At 30.4% G+C, this 18,917-nt stretch overlaps 2 protein-coding genes across 8 annotated transcripts; both read right to left on the bottom strand.

Annotated features, from left to right (window-relative positions):
• Positions 1 to 5,614: 5,614 nt before the first annotated feature.
• LOC114386348 (protein ABCI12, chloroplastic-like) lies at positions 5,615 to 11,422 on the bottom strand. Of its 5 annotated transcripts, none has more exons than XM_028346343.1 (8): positions 10,810 to 11,421; positions 9,691 to 9,807; positions 9,015 to 9,251; positions 8,703 to 8,867; positions 7,806 to 7,881; positions 6,636 to 6,700; positions 6,033 to 6,208; positions 5,615 to 5,945 (listed from the first exon to the last, which is right to left on the bottom strand). In XM_028346343.1, exons 1-7 carry the CDS (start codon positions 11,137 to 11,139, stop codon positions 6,056 to 6,058), a joined length of 1,143 nt encoding a protein of 380 aa, XP_028202144.1. In that variant the 5' UTR covers positions 11,140 to 11,421; the 3' UTR covers positions 5,615 to 5,945; positions 6,033 to 6,055. The 5 variants fall into 5 exon arrangements, with proteins under 5 accessions (XP_028202144.1, XP_028202143.1, XP_028202141.1 ...); XM_028346342.1 differs by having other exon boundaries at positions 5,615 to 5,926; positions 10,810 to 11,420; XM_028346340.1 differs by having other exon boundaries at positions 5,615 to 5,926; positions 6,008 to 6,208; positions 10,810 to 11,420.
• Positions 11,423 to 13,031: 1,609 nt separating this feature from the next.
• On the bottom strand, positions 13,032 to 18,917 carry LOC114386345 (glutamine synthetase leaf isozyme, chloroplastic). Of its 3 annotated transcripts, none has more exons than XM_028346337.1 (14): positions 18,671 to 18,917; positions 16,612 to 16,868; positions 16,445 to 16,484; positions 16,229 to 16,332; positions 16,095 to 16,143; positions 15,890 to 15,996; positions 15,400 to 15,487; positions 15,167 to 15,295; positions 15,013 to 15,087; positions 14,402 to 14,455; positions 14,288 to 14,325; positions 14,047 to 14,206; positions 13,882 to 13,942; positions 13,032 to 13,367 (listed from the first exon to the last, which is right to left on the bottom strand). In XM_028346337.1, the coding sequence occupies exons 2-14, from the start codon at positions 16,863 to 16,865 to the stop codon at positions 13,228 to 13,230; spliced, it is 1,299 nt and encodes a 432-aa protein (XP_028202138.1). In that variant the 5' UTR covers positions 16,866 to 16,868; positions 18,671 to 18,917; the 3' UTR covers positions 13,032 to 13,227. The 3 variants fall into 3 exon arrangements, with proteins under 3 accessions (XP_028202138.1, XP_028202137.1, XP_028202139.1); XM_028346336.1 differs by having other exon boundaries at positions 16,612 to 16,881; positions 18,671 to 18,898; XM_028346338.1 differs by lacking the exon at positions 18,671 to 18,917 and adding an exon at positions 18,508 to 18,655 and having other exon boundaries at positions 16,612 to 16,881.

Below are 18,917 nucleotides of genomic sequence, written 5' to 3' on the forward strand. Positions count from 1 at the left end.
AAATATAGATTAATGGTATAATTTGCAAACATATTGATTCTAAAAAGATAAGTGTGTATGCCTAAGTTAACAAATTTAGTAAAATACTTATTTTTTAGAAGGAGTATATAAGCCAACTATAACTAGATATTATCTTAAAATATATCATATAATTTGTTAGCATACTCATATTAAAAAACAAGTGTGTAATTTAACAAAATCATATTTTATATATATATATATGATACCATGTAAAAATTCTTGAAAAAATGGTTATATTAGTGTAAAATAGTTTTATATTATTATCTAATTATAAATTATCATATATAATAAGTTTGTTAATTTTTACAAAAAATGATTCGTGATTGAATATTGATGTAAAATTATTTTAAAATGTTAGAGCATCATTTTTTTAAACTAAAATCAAAACATCTTCATTAAATTCAAATTAATTTAACTTAAATAAAATTATTTTAAGAGAAAAAAGGACTATGTATTAACAATGTAAATCAGTTTATCCAATCATTTAATCACACACCACCATATATAATAAATTTATCAAATTTTATAACAATTATCTTAAAAATCATATAAATAAATAGTAAATTGTGATTGAATAAAATTTTTATTTTATATTATCATTGTATCACCTTTAAACTCTAATTATAATAAAAATAAATAAAATATATGAAAAATACATGTGTTGAAACTTTTATTGCTTTTAAATATAAAAAATATTTAATGATGATTTGTGAATAATATATTATAATAATATTATTTCAAAAAATAAATATTCATTACAAAAATAAAATATTTACAAATTTTCATATTGCTAAATAGTATTTTCAAAAGATAAAAAATAATTTATATAATATTGTCAATCCTGGTATATATATATATATATTTTTTTTTCATGCCTCATTCTTTTCCATATCTAGTCTCATTTAAATGTTCTCATGAAGTCGTCAATTTCACATGATTTAAAAATCTATAACTAAATATCATAAATCAATTTTAAATATATATATATATATATATATATATATATATATATATATATATATATAATCTTAAAAATTTAAATATATTCCTAATCATTTTTAAATTTCTTGCAAAAAAATAAATGTTTAACTTTTTTTATTTCTTTTAATGTAATATTTTCAACAACTTTAGTTCTAACTTAAATCTAAATATTTTTTAGAAATAAATTATTAATAATTAAAAATAATAATATATCATAACATAAATTATTAAAATATTTTTAAAATATAATTTATGTGTTTATAACTATTTTTTAAAAATTGTTAAATAATATAATTTATCATAACTCTATTTTTAAAAAAATTATTTATTATAGATTTTATTTGTAATGTAGCTTATGTATTTAGAAATATTTTTAGTTTATAGAAAAAAGGAAATATTTTTATTATAAATTATAAATTTTAGCTATAAAAAATAAATATTTTTTATATAAAATATGCCGACTAAAATACTAGTTATATTAAAAACAAGATATTTAAAGATGTTGTACCAATAATTAGCCGGTTGGTTCACTTATATTGAAAAGGGTGGTTAGAACGCGTAGGACGATTACATTGATAGCAACAGTTGGAATTAACTGCATGATCGTAATATTAAGTGTGCAGCTGTAAATTCTGCAATAATATTAGGGTGTTTATAAACCCTTTAAACTTTTACAATAGCATCTTTAGTTTTCTATTCACACAATTCCGTTTTTTTTTTTTTTTTTACATATTCATATGTAATTTTTTCATTTTTTGAGATTTATTTTCTATTAATAACTTTAAAAATCCTATATATATTATGATAAGATCGATTTTTTTGAGATTTATTCTCTATTAATAACTTCAGTTCATCTTTTTTGTTAAAAGATAATTTAAATTTTAATTTTTTTTTATGGAATAAATTTAAAGTTTTTTATTAAAAACTATTTGTTTTTTTATTTTATCATAAGATCTTATTTTAAGTTAAAACTTATTTGATAAAAATTGTTAAAATCTGTTACATTATTTAAAAACTACTTTCTTGTCCAACAAATGAATATATTTATAAAAATTAAAAAAATATGTAAAATTAATTTAACAGACACAATTTTTTCAATGGTAGAATAAATAAATAAACTTATTAAAATACATGTATTTGAAGTTTTAAATTTTTTTAAATATCTTAAAATATTTTAATGACTGTAAAATCATATTATTGAAAAGTTATTTGATATAAAAAGTGTTAACATCTTCAATATTATTTAAAACTAGTTATCTTGTTCAATGGAATAGTACACTTTTTAAAGAAAATATTATTTTAAATTAATTTAACTGACACATATTTTTTAATGATAATAAAAATAAATTAATTTAATAAAATACATATATTATAAATTTTTCATTTTTAAATTTTTTAAAAATATTTTAATGAGTAAAAATCATTTGATTTATGGTTTATAAATAATTTATCATATATAGTAAAATTTTGAATATTAATAGCAAAAAATAAATCTTTAAAAGTTTCTATAATATTGTTAAATTATATTTTTTAAAATAATTAATTAAATACAATTCAATAATATCAAATCATATTTAAAAAATGTTTAAAAAATTGTCTTGATAATTAAATCATACGATATCTATATTAATAATAAAGGAAATATCTTTCAAATTTTTAAACTATTTCTTAAACTTTCAAATTTTTCTTCTAGTGAGTTTCCACTATTTTTATATTATTATTTTCTTATTGACTGTATTATGTATTTATTTATTTATTATTCAAAAAATTTACAAAAACACCTTACTTTTGTTCTTCACGTAGCATTCAAATGAAATCACTTTATGAAAAATCAATAATTAATTTTATCAGAAATCCTCTTTGATATATGTAATCTAGGTATTATATTTCTCTTCCCCTGGTAGCAATAATTAGACCCAACTGTCTGACAGTTGGGAGTTGGGAGACTCTCCATCACATTAAATTGGGAAAGCCGCAAGGAATACGAGAGATTAACGTCATATGCTAAACATGGATGTATATAGGTGAATAGAAATAGAAAGAAGAAGAAGAAGAAAATGATAACTTTGTGATGAGAAATGAAAAAGTAAATAAGAAGGAAACAATATAAAAGTGAGATAGAAAAAAGAGAGTATATATAAACATAAAAGTTAGATAATTTTTTAAAAACATGGGTGTATAGAAATAGAAAAAAAAGAAAAGAAAATGATAACCTGATAAACTTTGTGATAAGAAATGAAAAAGTCAATAAGGAAACAATATAAAAGTGAGATAAAAAAAAAAAAGAGAGTGTAATTTCGCCTTGGTAATCTACAAAATGAAAGGTATTAAAAGATCAACATAAATTACTAAGATAGAACTCTAATTCGATCTGATTTGAAAACAACTCCAAAAACACCTAATAACCAGTATCTTTTTTTCTTTCTTTAGATAAAACCTGTATCTAAATTTTATCCTTATAGAAACTCGTATAAGGGCCATTTTTTGAATATCATCCATACACAGTGTTGACTCTAGCATGGACTTATATCATTTGGATGACTGGAATTTAGCTGGAATGAATACTTTTTCGTCTCTAATTATAATTTTTTTAATTAATTTACGTCTGTTAAGAAAAATAATTAATTCAATGAATTAATTATATTTATCGATTAATCATATTATTATTTTAAAATTATTTTTTTTCTTATCTTCTTATTTATTTAATTATTTTTTTATTAATGTTTTAAAAAATAATTAAATAAAAAAATAATTAATACATCTAATAATTAAATAAAAGGTATTATAAAGAAAACTAACAAATTTCTAAAAAAATATTATAACTAAGGACAAAGAGAATATTATATAAAGCACGAGGTACTGTTTTAGCGAGATAAGGTCTGATTGTCTAAAGCAAGTGATTATAACCAATACTAATATTAAATCTGTCCGATAATCATTCCAATAAACACGTGTCACCATTTAGGAATGATAAGGTAGGATTTGAGTATGGGACTATAATACCTACTCTCATGCTTGCATTAAAAAGATATACTCGTACCCATTCTCATATTCATGGCAACAATAACTTTAATTTTCATTTCGGTATTCATTGGGTACTGTATATCCATGTCCGCACTGATTATCAGTACTTATAATAAGAGTGAATTGTTGAAGATTAATCCTTAATTAACAAATTGAGCACCAACTTTCTTGTCCCTTTTTTCTCTCTAGTCTGTTTGACTTGTTTTTTCTTATAGCTTAAAAGCTACATGTAAGTAAAAGTCAACCCAAACAATTATTAATAAAAGTCCTTAAAGAAGACAGCTTAATTTTGATAAAAAAAATTAATTATTAGGTCAAAATTAATTATCACAAAATTTATTATCTAAATTTACATGCACATTGAATATACATTAAAAACTTTAGTATTACCTATAGCGACATTAATTATTTTTTAACATAATTGATTTATTAATTCAGTTAGTTAGAGTATCGTGTTAATAAGTGAAAATCGTAGATCAGTCTCAGACTTACGAATTGTCCAATCCGTATCAATTTTACAGAAAAAACAAAACCAGAATCATGCTATTGTGTTGAGTGTACCAGCAATTATGTTGGATGTGCATAGCAACAACCCAAATTTATTAATAAAGAGAAAACTAAACAAAACATGGGAGACTAAGCCAAGACGCATGATAATCAACAAAACATGGGATGAATTATGGATGATGTAACTGATCTAGATTGAGTTGAATTTTATATATTTTTTAATTCAATCCAATATAATTTAATTGGATTGGATTTATCATTTTTATTTTACCAATCTAATTCAATTTGGATTGAGTTGATTATTGGATTAAATCATTAGAAAACTACCATCTCTTTTAAGTCTTGGAAAGAAATTCAAATTCAAAAATAATAAGAATATTTTTTTATAGGACAGTAAGGATATTTTTTAAAATCAACATTCATAAAATATTATACTATTCATATGATAAAAAAAACCATACATATATACTTATAGTACCATTTTTTTAAAAATGTATTATCTTAAAATTAAAGAAAAAAGATAAACTTTAAAATAATATATTATCTAAAGATCAAAATGTATTACCTTAAGAATGAAATATATCTAATTTAAGATTTCTAATATTAGTAATTTAATTATATGCGAATTAGATCAAGTTAGGTTGAATTTTAGTCAAATAAAAAAATTTTAAACCCATCACTCAATTTAATTTTAATTGAATTCATTAAACTAAAAATAATCCAATTAATTCAATGACCAATCTAACTCACAAATCTAATTAGTTTGAATTGGATTGAGTAAATTTATGAGTTGAATTGGATTCAACATATTCACGGAATGTGTAGGCTACTTTAATTAATATGAAAAATTGATAAATAAATAATATTTATTAAAAATAAGATAGTTATATCAGAAAAAATTAAAAATAATATAGTAATTAAATTTAAATCTCAATCAAAGATCTTTTACAATTATAATCATAAAATATCACAAAAATTAAGATTTTATTCAAAGTTTTTTTTTTTTTTTTACAAAACACGATCTTTTTTAGTAAATAAGGACGTGATCTTTTTGTTGTTGAATTAAGGAATGCAATATATCTTTATAATTAAGGAACATGATTTTTTTTTTTGTTGAATTGAGGAATGTAAACTATCTCTCAGCAAATAAGGTCTAACGAACGCACATGTATAAGGAATTTGGTTTATCTCTACAAGAGGGAGTCTATACGAACTGTAGCACGAATGATCACGATATCATGATCAATAGCTCAATAAGTTTGACCGTTCAGAAGCCATCCAAATTTTCCTCACTTCAACTTTCGATCCTTTTCATATTGCCACCTTGTATCTTCATAGGGCCCTTGACATCTTCATGGGAAAAACTGCATAATTTGCTGCAATCTGCCTTGCCCTTGAACATTCAAATGATTCTATTGATTTTTTAAATGCTAAACGAAAGATTAGAAATTAACTGAATGATGAAAATACCTACAAAAATCACTACAGAATGCTCTTACAGATGCAGGAGTGGCATATATTGTTAGACAAGGTAGTACTCAGACAGGAGAGCAGCTCCTATTAAAAGTGTCAAGCACAGCAAGCATATAATATCTACCATCCCAAAAGATGATTCTGACAAAAAGTAAATTTTATGAGTGCCACAGTCCCCTTTAAAACCTCTGACTATCATAGCCTGCAGTATTTTAAGTTGAACAATCAGAAGACAACCTTTGAAATTTTTATGATGACTACAATGATAACAGCAGATTAGCATCGACAAGTCGTTTATAAGAGGCCCATGGAAATTAAGGATAGTAACATGTGAGGCTAATTTAATAAAAGTACATATGTTTTGAACTCAGCATTGTTAATGAAATCAACATATAGTTCAAACTATGAACACAAGGACACATTTCTAGCAGTTTTACTTTTCATATGTCGGAACTAAAAGTAACACTTTGTCAAAGCGTGAATCTGTAAAACCTTCAAAATGGTTAAGGAATTTAAAACAAATCATCAGTTTATTCAACAGTTCTAGAATGAGTTGTAAATATGATAAATTTGAAGACCTTTAAAAAATACATTGACAAAGCAGAAGACAGTGTGAATTTAAGATATACCTGAGAAATTTGCTCTGCATGGCTGAAAATATTTTTGAAGATGCGACGGAAGTAGTTAAAGAAAACTGCAAAATCATATAAGGAAAAAAAGAAAAGAATCATGATGATGAATAAATGTCTTCAAGTAAAAGCTTTAAGTCTAAGGTAAATCCATTGAACATAATTAAAAACAGTTTGTTCATTGCAGAACTAAGTTTCCAACACAAACTACCTACTAAATAATATCCTGATTAAACTGCATGCTAAAAATAGTTTCTTTTTTTTTTTTTTTTGGAATTCTTTGTCATTTAGATAGAGGTACATGTATCAGTTAGCATTGCAGATTGAAGAAAGTTCAGCAAGATTATTATACAGGCATCGGTTATTTTGTTCAGGATCAGACTGGCATAGATTATTATACTAACATGCCATATAAGGTAACAATAGCAAGTCATGTATCAATCCAAATATTCAGTTTTTCCAATTCCCTGCTCATATTAATATAGCAAAATATTGGGACAAATGTAATAGATAACTAGATGAGCACAAGGTCATACCACATAACGTGAAAATGCAAGTGCTATCGGAATAAAAGTAAATATAGCTCTTGAATAGGCATAGCTAAAGATGTTGATTATCTGTCTAATCAACCTTATCATGGAAATACACAAAACAAATATGTTAGGATAAGCAATTGTATCAATTTCTAAAGCCTAGACAATTGAAGAGGGCATGGGGTGTAGTAGGACTCTGTCGTGGGGCATTATGCAGGACAGTGACAGTTATGCAGTTATGTAGGACAATTACATATTTAATTATGCAAACAAACAGTTATGTAGGACAGTTACATATTTAATATGCAGACAGTTATATATTTCATTTTTATTAGTGTGGTAGTGTTAGGAGACAAGGAGGAGGAGTGGTGTTAGGCAATTTTCTGGACAAAGGTAACTGAGTTTCTGAACTCTGGGACAGCAAGAGATTGTGGTAATTTCTGCAATTTGGTGCAAGTAAATCCTATTTTCTTCTATTTAAATTGGTGTTCTATAATCCAATGTGAAGCCTAAAGAACTTTAAAGAGATTTATGCACAATCATATCCAGGAAAGTTGATACTCGATAGTGATTAGAAAACAGAATACTTTTTGTTCATGACTGGAAATGAGAGGAAGAGCTAGCAATATTTACTTACTATCAATTGTCTCCATAACAGTCAGCTGCTTCCAATTTAGCCTACGAGATACAATCCCCAAAGCAATGTTCCGAACCTGCAACAAAACAACATGAAATTATGGATTTTAAGGAGTACAACAAAGGAAAATTAATAGTTTAAGTAGAATTGGGTTACAACTGTCGATTGAAGTTGTTGATGGAATGTCCAATTTTACTTCCAATTGTCATAGAAGTTTTATTGGTTCACATATTTACTACTATCATCTAGTTATGTGTAGCACTTTGCTAATATCTAGGCCAACCTTCCCACCATGTTATGTTAAATATTTCTGAAAACTATTTCATTGCCTTTGTTAAACCTAATCCAATCATCAGTAACAACTGGGAACTTTACTAAACGAGACATTATCTCATTTGTATTTGGATGTACTTCACCATTGTAGAAACCAGGAAGATATCATTTTACAGCATTGTTTACTTTCCCATAATATCCATAAATTTGACCTCTTTGCATTCCTTAAGTTCTTCAATGAAGGGCAATCAATTCACAAATAAAATCATTAATGCTTTTTCTATTTTCTAGTTCATTACCCATTCATATAACAAACACAACATCCAAAACCCTAATTCTTGCAACATGACGCACTGTTGGTTACATTGGTTTAAAAACATTACTCAAGCTAGTAAAAAAATCATCAACAATAGTTAAAACAACAAAAATAGACTTCATCAGTGATCAGCCAAATCTATCAGAACAGCAACCCAATCCTCACACGCCTGTGTGTGGTTGTTTTAGCAATCATGAAATGTAATATCTTTGGAACACTTAAATCAAGCTGTGTATTTATCAAATTCAGATCAAAACTATGTTTATCAAATTCATACATTTTTATGTAAAACCCGTTACTTTCCTTACCTCATCAAAAACAAGACTGATAAACCTCAATGACAGTAAAAGTGTAAGCACAATTTCTGACACAGAAACACCTATGTATTTCAGTGGGAGCATAAACCATCGCAATGCAAATGCTAGTTGTTCAGGGCTTGTAGTTGTGAGACAGAGACTTGCACTTTGAAACACCTTCCAAAGAAATGCAGACCAAATTCTCAGATGTCAGAATAATAAAATTTCTGTTGTTTTAGGAAGCTTACAAGATATGGTTCTACCAAATGTCCAAAAACACCAGTAAAATGAAAAGAAAAGGCAGAAATGTAGAAAGTAACTTACTGTAAAAGTCAAACATGCAATAGTGCTTGCTACAGATAGGCCTTTCCTGGTAAAGGTTAATGGACCTAACTTCATGATTGTATATGCATAACCTGTTAAAGATACTGGAAGATTAGGAAGCCCCATCATTGCAGGTGGTGGTGTTCTCAATTGAACAAGTGCAGGCGCACCATCTGAACCCAGTCCTGATGTTATGAATAATAATCCAGATAGCAAATAAACTCTTCCAAGTTGATCCTACAAATGAAATTATCGGGAAAATTCCCAAATCAATACATCACTTCAAGAATCAAGATAATAACAATTTAATAAATAGCCAACAGCCAAGTAGATTTGAATTAATATAAAGGAAAATCCAACTTAGTGATAAGGTACAAGCTAGCTCAAATCGTAAATAAGCATTATGAATGAGAAATGCTAAGTGCTGAATTGTGAAAAGAGGGGAGCGGAAAGAGCAATTAACATGATGATCAAAAAACAATAGTGAACATCAGATGAAACACAATGCAAACCTCTTAAGTGATAGATTAAACACCCTTGAATTATTAGATCCTAACTGGGCCCTTAAATTAATGATCAACAACCAAACACAATTAAGCAAAGTCAACAATACATCTATATATGAATATGATCCCACTTCCTGTGCTAGATAAGTCAAAGATTAACAATTATTTACCGTCCAGGCATTTCTTGGTAGAGCCCAAATTGAAAGCAAAGTCAGGTACACTACTAATGCAAATCTCATAATTATGTGTGACCTTGCCGGTAGAACAACCAGAGCTAAAAGCCATACCTGTAAAATCCAACTGATTGATCAGAAAAATCACAAACATGCATAAACCAAGAAGCCGAAACAAATAATTCAAATGTTCCAGCTACAAATGAATCTACTAACAACTGTTGAAATATCCATCATGATTTATATTTGACAAGAACTCTGATATTAAGCACCATGAATAAAGCCAGTGTTATCAATGGTGGATGAGGGAGGCCAAAATTTCGCCATATAAACACATCATTATGGCCCATGGTGCCACCATAGCCAGGCGGAGCCCTTCACAAATTGCCCATGGCAGTTGGCAAAAAATCCACCATGCCATTCCACCATGGTGGCCATGGTGTTGCCATTTAATAGCAATGATGAAAGCAATCAAACATGCATAGAAAACAACTTCACTACCAGCCAAATGGTCACAGCAGTCCAATTCCTTAGGTGATGAAGGAGCAAATGATGATTTAGAATTGCGAAACAAACAAAATTTGGCTAGCCAGATGATTTATTCTTATTTTTTGAAAACTGGTTGGTTTGTTGTTGCATTTCTCTTAATCAAGGACTATAACAAACTACAATCAGCCCACACATTATAATCTTTTTTAATTTCTCTGCTAAAAAGATGATGTTAAAGAAAGAGCCATCATAAGTTGGTATATATATTTTTTAATTTATGATGGCTTGGTGCATGTTTGGATTTCAGTTGGAAGAGCTCAAAAGTACTTTTATCTCCAAACCAACAATTTTTTCTTTTATTTTGTGCATTAGAATTTGGAAATGCGCGTTGGAATTTGCAAAAAGATATTTTTCCAACTTTTATCCAAGCACAGCCTTGGTGCTACTGGATATCAGGTTACAGAAAACAAAATCATTATTTCATTTTCATATTCTTATACAAAAATATCACAAACCCAAAACTAAAACACTTCAACAGTTCCACTCGACAGTCCAACCATACCATAACACCTAATAATCAAAACGCAACTCTGCACAAAACCTATGAAGTGATTTTACTCGACTAACCAATTTGACTCGAGGGTCGATGGAGTGAAGAAACGTGGTGGGGGACGCAACAAACTGGCCAATGGGGCTGGCGGTGGCACCGGCGATTAACCTGAAAACTTTATCGGCAGCGAAAGACCCTTCGGGTATCCACTTGGACCAATTTGCTGCTTGAACGTTACTATCACCATTTGAAGCTCTGAGTCTGAGTCTGAGTCCGAGTCTGGCGTTCCTGGGCAACAGGATTTGGTTCGGGCCGAGGATTGCGGAAGGGCTTTTTGGGAAAAGCACGGAACTTGGCGGTGGAAGAGAGAGCGAAAGGAAAGTGGCGGCGGCATGGTTACAGTTCATGAGGTAGGTGGGGTCAGGGTGAATTGCCTCTCAATCTCTGTTGTAAATTGTGATCATGGGATATTCTATTCAGAATCGGAGGTTGTTTTGCTTCAATGGTAGAGAGATTGATTGGCTCAATGGATAGTAGTAATGTAGTGCTACTCTTGGTTCATGTCGACTTTCTCATTGAGCCTTGTAGATAATAACCAAATCAAATTAACCATGGAATGAAAATGAAAAATGAAAACTTCCGAGTTGAAGCTGAAATTGGATCTTCTGATTATCATCGAATTTGGTGGAATTAACAAGTAATTATTATTATTTTCTTACAGGAGGTATACGTGAGAATTCTTGACACACCTAACTATTTTTTTTTTTTTTATTCCTTAACTAATTCTCTCCACTGCTCATATTTGGATAGAATGATACTCTTAATTTATTTATATTTAACTTTTAACTTAAATTATAAAATATTATATTTTTAAAGCCATTTTAAAAAATGAAAAATAATAATAAGTGTTCTTAGTGCCTTAGTTAAGAAATTTAAATGTATAAATATTTTTATTGAGAGACTTATTCATGATTAAATATTTTTTTAAGTTCCTTAACTAGTAAACTAAACTTTATTAGTGAGACCCGCTAAAAATATTAGCTCATGCAATTTTATATAAAAATTTGCATGTTTTGATTTTGAGTTTAGAATTATTTTTCCACTGAAAAAATTGATTTAGAATTTTATGAGTTTTATCATTAGTTTTTAGAATAAAAACATCCAAAATGTAAATAACATCACCTCAAAATTAATTTTGTAAGATCAGTTTTACAATACAAATGTTCATCCAAAGATACAACGTTATTGAACGCATATGCCACCATTGATGTCGTTGTTGATAACCTTGCAACAACACTTCACCGTATAGTCTATGGCATCGCAACGACGTTTATCTAACTTGGTAGAGTCCCCTTCTCAAATGGTTGTGGGACATCTCACATTGGGGATGCCAATTTTTGTAGAACTAAAGATATTCGACCAAACTCAGTATCCAAATGGAAAAATAATTCATGATTGTTGCAGCAAAATGAAGATTTTTCATTCATCGCAATTTCACATGTGTGGTCATCTCTATCCCAAGTTTTTTTGTTTTGTTTTCTTTATATATATAATCTTTCATTGATATTTCTATATTATTATGATGGCTGGGTTAAACACATTTTTTCTTAAGAAATCTAGCAAGCCTTGTTAATCAATACCGACCAATTCAATTTATTATATTCTGTCGCTTGTAACATGGTACACCTCATATGTCTCAGCATCATCAGCTAATATAAATTATTTTGTGTTGTCCAGAGGTGTTTTTGGTGTATCCAAACATGGTGGATGCTTTAAGCAATAAAAGAAATTATGGCGAACAATAACGGTTTCCAGTGAAAAGCAGAATCTGCAATCACCTGCATAAACACTCCAGTAACTGCAGGTTCCACTTCTCACCAGAGACCGTCGTTGCTCGCTAAAATTCCTTGTACTGCTTGAAGCACCCACCATGTTTGGAGGCACCAAAAACACCTTTGAACAGCTGTTAATGTGTGGATAATAAAATATGATATTTAGTTACAAGACAGAGGCTCAGTGACAGTGGTACAGTTCTTTCCTGTCACCATTACACGCACACACAAAGGATGACTAATATTCTCTTCCACCATTTTCCTGGTTGCCTCATGAAAGGGTCTATAAATCCTTTCACACAACTAAGGTTAGATTAATGTTCCATGTTCTTTATAAGGTTCTCAATATTGTTGAGCTTAGTCCCACCCAAAATAGAAAGTTGTAATGTAAGTGAATATTTGAATGCCTGCAATTCTGAGCTATACAAGCTCAGCTATTTCTAGGAAAAGAAAATCCGAGGGGACACTGAATGTAACCAAGCATCAATGCAAATTTGTCCTGAAGCAAATAGTACCAACCAAACTTCTGATATACAATATGCATTTCATATGACAACCAATAACTGGGCATGGCAACCTCTTTAGTCCAAACAAGATCATTATAATATAGATAATCTAAAAGGAAAGTGAAAGTATTTTCCAGCTCCTCATCAATCAATAGGTTTAGACCTTCAATGCTAACTTCTGAGCTGCAAGAGCTTCAGCCTCCAGAGTTGGCTCCCACAATAGTGTAGTCTCTGCAAGTAATGATGTCACAACATATGGATCCATGTTTGAAGCCGGTCGCCTATCTTCCAAGTAACCTACGATCAAGAGGATTGACAAGGTTAAGAATAATATGGTAATGCTTGAGGATTTTAGATATAATATTATATGACTTTGGTATTAATTTGGTGGTATAAAAAATGGTTGTTGGGATAGAAAAAGAAATGAATAAAAATATTAGAATGAGATCAGTGATAACAGAGAACATTGACAATTTGCTAAGAACACATCAGTTAGGAAAGTAGGCATGTGATTTCGCAACATATAAAGGAGAACAATTAAATAAGATAAAAAAGGAACCAAAGTGACACAGCAAGAATATCCAATCCATAAGCCTAATGGTAAGCTGAAGTTGTTGCATTGGCAATCACCAATTATTCAAAAAAGTTTGAAATACTAAAATTTTCAGCTAGCAATTTCAGTCAAGCCCAACATGCTAAAGAAGTCAGACAATGATTTAGTCCCCCATTAGAAATCTAAATGATTGTACTTTTCATTCATCGAGAGCCACTATAAAGTGGCCTGGCCATAAAATTATTGTTGATGACTTACCTTTGCCATTCTTCTCAGTGTCTCTTCCCACACGGATTGAGCAACCACGGTTAGCCACTCCCTGCAAGTTCAATTTTATTAGTATGTATCACACAAGAAGAAAAACTTCATGCTTGATTACCATGTCGTTAACAATAATAGGTATTGGCAATTTTGAAACCATACCCAAGAAAATGTGTTGATGCTTGCTGTCTCATGCTTTCCAGTCAACCTTCTCTCATTTCCTTCTCCATATGCACTGATGTGATCTTTGTGGCGAAGCGATAGATTCAATATTGCCTTCTTTATTACCTCAAAGCCTCCATCTTCCCTCATGCTCTTTGTACTAAAAGGCAAATGTTTTTTTACCGACTTAGTAATTTAGTAAATTAAAAAGACACATGTAAAGAGGCATGGGCAAAAAAACCTGTAATTGGTGTGGCATCCTGCTCCATTCCAGTCACCCTATGTTTAATCAAAACAATTAGTATAATTAACATTGAATAAGCAATACTGTTAATTAAAGCATTACAGTATATACCTCTATTGGTTTTGGATCAAGAGAGAGCACAACACCAGCTTGCTCGGTAATTCTCTGTCAGGCCAGACCAAAATGCAATATACTTAATTAGAAGATATAACAAGATTGGATACGGGACAAAAGCACAATGTTTTGTTTAAACGAGACCATCAGCAATTCAGTTACAAGCAATGGCATGAACCTTTAAACTTCAGAATGCTGAATTACCTTTCATGATTAAAAAATTTAGAGATACTAAAGGATTGTATAAAAATAGATGAAAGAAAAAAAAATCAGGGTCTATTCTCTTTTAACTTTGACTTACCCACTTCTAAAATAAGAGGAAAGAGTCAAAAGAAAATGTATGGGCAATAAATGTCTATTGAAAATGACGCAAAACTACAAGCAAATGCAGCAATTCTCAGGTAAGCACACAGTCACACACAAATAATAACAATGTATCAAGCTTATAGTGCAAACAGCCACTTCTTAATATTCAGCTGACAATAAAGTCATGATGAACAAGAACCACACAAAAGCCAAAGCCTTATTAATAAGACATTATATAGAACCAAACGGTCCAACGGGGTGTGTGCGTGCATAAAAAACAAAGAGTAGGCAAAATGAATTACCTCGAGGATGTACCTTGAAGCCCAGATATGATCACCAGCCTCAATACCTACACTAGGACCAACTTGGTACTCCCACTGCAATATACATAGCAGAAATAATGAGGAAAATGAATATTCATAGGCCTAAAAACAAAGGGAACTGCAAGAGATATACCTGCCCAGGCATAACCTCCCCATTGGTACCACTGATGTTAATTCCAGCATATAAGCAAGCCTTGTAATGAGCATCAGATATGTCACGTCCAAATGACTTGTCTGCCCCAGCGCTGCAATAATAAGGACCCTGAAATATGACGGAATAAGTAATTGAATTCACACTATGAAATTGACATATTCCAGGGAAATGTGAATAAAAGCCAAAAGAAAACTATGAAGAATTGACATTACCTGAGGACCAGGATAGCCACCAACGGGCCAACCTAATGGCCATTTCACATTTGTTTGAAGTAAGGTGTACTCTTGTTCTATTCCATACCTTTGAACAATTAACATACAACAATATTAGAATTTTTTCTGTTAAGATTGTAATTAAACCCCAAAAGTTCAGTTATATTTTATTTGAGTAAGTGATCAAACGAAGAAGAGAAACTATCATGTCATAATTTGGTTATGATCACTAGATAAGAAATACTATACATGTCAGAATTTTAATTGGCATTATTGCTCCTCATATATCTTTCTTTTTGGCCATAAATCATCATAAATAGAAGTGGTGTGTGTGTATCATAGAGATAGATAATAAGTTACAAATTTCTAGCATAAAAAATTAGTTGGTAACACTAAACCAAAAATAAATAAATAAATAAATTCTTGAATCATGTAGTTTATCATCATAAAATTGTGTTTATGTCTAAAGATAAAGAAGTATTATATATACCATGGAACTTCTGCTTGGACCTTTGGGTTACTGAAAATTTCAGCAGCTCTGTGTCTCTTGTTTGTAGGGATAGGCTCACCTTGTGGGGTGTAAGAATCGCAAATGACCTTAGCAAAACAAAGTATATCAAGTTTACTTCATAATATCTGTATTTAAATTTTAATCCACATGCCATGAGACGTCTTTCAAGTATAACAGCCCTTACCAAAATATTGTTACCACCACGGAAAGGATCTTTGAAAATTGCTTGAGGACTGGGAGAAAAAAAAGATTGAAATCAAAATTGCAATGGTGTAGAGTAGGTAACGTTAATATAAGTCTCGGTGCCAAAATTCTTACTATAGGATTACTTCACTATCATCACCCGGTGCCTGTCCAGTGCTAGATCCATCATAGTTCCATTTAGGGAGCTCAGAGGGATGTTCAACAGGCTTTGATATTGTCTAAGAAATGAAAATGCATGAATATAGTTATCATGAATAGCATGAAATAATTCAAATGACAATGGTAGGAATAATTTCTCTTAGCCTATTAAGAACATTATAAATAACATACTCTTGATTTACTGCGCACATCAATTCCTGTCCCCCCAATCCTGTTTCAAAAAGCAAAATACAGTTTTAAATACCTTGCATCCTCACTCAGAAGCAGGAAAAAGGAAATAGTCATAATTGGATCCGGTGAACTATGAGATACAAAAGGAGGCAGAATAGAAAGAATACCAAATGTACTCAGCAATTATCTTGTCCGTGAATGGAGTGATATCCAAATTAAGTAGACCCTCTAGCCTGTTGATGATGCTATTGTCAGACTTAATTGCCATCACTCTAAATTTAGCAGAACTTGTGGGTGAAACTTTCTTATTTTGTTTCCACAATAAAGAACTCCACATGTTTGATGTAATGGGACTTGCATTGGGAGAGGATTTTGAGATTCTCATCTGCCATTGCGTAGAGGGAGCCAAAATCTGTGCCATGTTCTGCAGTTGTTCTCTTTAGTACACAAAGTAGTTATGAGAACCCCCACTCAAATGAATCAAATCAAATTAAATTATAATACATAATACAATATTATGTTTAATATTAAACAAAAATAATACTAAACAGCCTTAAATTTAATGCATGATGTTTATCAGCTATTCTGCAACCACCATCAGATGATGACTAATCAAGGCATACATAAAATCATTGCAAAGAAATTGTGTCAAATCCTTCTAAACTAACTCTAGTGTGCGAAAAGAATACCAAAATTTGTGTCATTCTCTGATCATGAATAATGAAAAATTCCCCTCCCTGAGGGAAAATAAACGGTGTTGACTAGATATCATCATTATGATAAAACACATGAGCATTATAATCTAGAAAGTAGCATTATAATCAAACTGAAAACTAAACAAATTTCTTTTTGAAAACCTGACATTCACATTTTAGTCATCACCACACTCATGCACATTGCATAGCATCAGATTAGATGCAAAAGACCACAGAGAAATAATCATTGAAGAAAATGTGTAAGGATGCTCGGATAGTCAAATCATATATGTTTATCTAACCACCATAGAGAGGCGTATAACTTAGAATTTGATTTGGAGATCAGACTTAGATCAACATCTATCCATAGTTACCCCACACCAAACTTTGTATTTAATCAAATCCTGTTTCCCCTTTGAACCATTATAGTGCCCCGTTTTCCACTGCTACTTTTACTTGTTCTTGTATGACTTTTTTAGTTTTTTCTCCCTTCTCAAACACACTAAACATGTATCTGGGAAAATTTTTATTAGACATAAAAAGAAACCTGATGATCCTACACTATAGGCTAGTTAACCACAATATGGGAATTAAAATATGCCTGGTTTGGTTGTATGTAATATGAAATTTCAATTTGGTTGAATAGAAAAATGGTAACTTTTTGAGGGCGAACCCTGGTGCAGCAGTAAAGTTGTGCCTTGGTGACTTGTTGATCATGGGTTCGAATCCGGAAACAGCCTCTTTGCATATGCAAGGGTAAGGCTGCGTACAACATCCCCCCCCATACCTTCGCATAGCGAAGAGCCTCCGGGCAATGGGTTACGAAGTTTTTAGAAAAATGGTAACTTTTTAGTCATGTAATATGAAGTTTCAATCTGCTTGAATAGAAAAATGGAAATTTTTTAGTCATTAGATGAAAGCCATACAATGACGACGAAAAAGTGAATTATGCAGATAAATAAAGCCACGTGTCGGGCCTAAAAAGTGTACTTTCAGGTTTATGATCATAAAACTACTATTCACTACCCTAGTTCATAAATATGTGATACCATCATGCCACATTTGAAGTAAACCAGATCTCCGAAGGCATGACCAAATAACAAAATAAGCCACATCCTTTTTTTCATTTATAGCATAAGAATTATAATATTATCTGACCAAAAACAAAATCTGGGATTTACTGAAAGAGTAGTGAAGATCACATTCTGCAGTTGTTCAGCACTCAACAAACCTGGCTTTTGAAGCCTCGTATATTTTAATTATTTACATAAAACACTGAAAAGTTCCTTTTTAAAGTAAAACAACAATGATAACAGAAATGTTGATGGGAATGAGATGGTGAGTTAAACTTCACAAAGGGACTATTACCATTTACCACAGCCACAAACTCTTTACCACTGTGTGAAAAAAGCTAACAAGAATAAGCAGAATCACAGGCACAGAACAAAAAAGAAATTAATACTAAATGTCACCCTTTTTGGCTTTTGCCTCTCACAAAAGGGTTTGCACACAATGACACACAGGAACTCACCAATAAACAGTGGGAATAAATGGCCAAAGCTTGGAACTTGGAAGTGAGTCTGTGTGTCACAGACCCTCTGAGACACAGTGGTAAGTGTAGCTATAGTATCAGAATATGAGAGACTCGTGTAAAATAGAGGTTGGTGGACACAAACTTTGTTGGCTTTTCTAAAACCGATAGGGGTACGTTACGAGTGGATGAAATTGGTTTTTGGTCCCTTAAAGAGCACCAAGAGAAGCTTGGACTCGAAATGTTA

The sequence above is a fragment of the Glycine soja genome, chromosome 15 (genome assembly GCF_004193775.1).
Source record: "Glycine soja cultivar W05 chromosome 15, ASM419377v2, whole genome shotgun sequence".
In the NCBI taxonomy this organism is placed as follows: Eukaryota; Viridiplantae; Streptophyta; class Magnoliopsida; order Fabales; family Fabaceae; genus Glycine; species Glycine soja.

Coding starts and splice junctions, on each gene's coding strand:
- LOC114386348 (XM_028346343.1), bottom strand. CDS start 11,139: ATGAACTGTAACCATGCCGCCGCCACTTTCCTTTCGCTCTCTCTTCCA. Junction 7,882..8,702: donor TCAGTCTTGTTTTTGATGAG/GTAAGGAAAGTA, acceptor GTTTTGTTGCAG/GTTCGGAACATTGCTTTGGG. Junction 6,209..6,635: donor ATGCAGAGCAAATTTCTCAG/GTATATCTTAAA, acceptor AAAATACTGCAG/GCTATGATAGTCAGAGGTTT.
- LOC114386345 (XM_028346337.1), bottom strand. CDS start 16,865: ATGGCACAGATTTTGGCTCCCTCTACGCAATGGCAGATGAGAATCTCA. Junction 15,088..15,166: donor GGGAGGTTATGCCTGGGCAG/GTATATCTCTTG, acceptor TGTATATTGCAG/TGGGAGTACCAAGTTGGTCC. Junction 14,456..15,012: donor CTTCAAGGTACATCCTCGAG/GTAATTCATTTT, acceptor CTGGCCTGACAG/AGAATTACCGAGCAAGCTGG.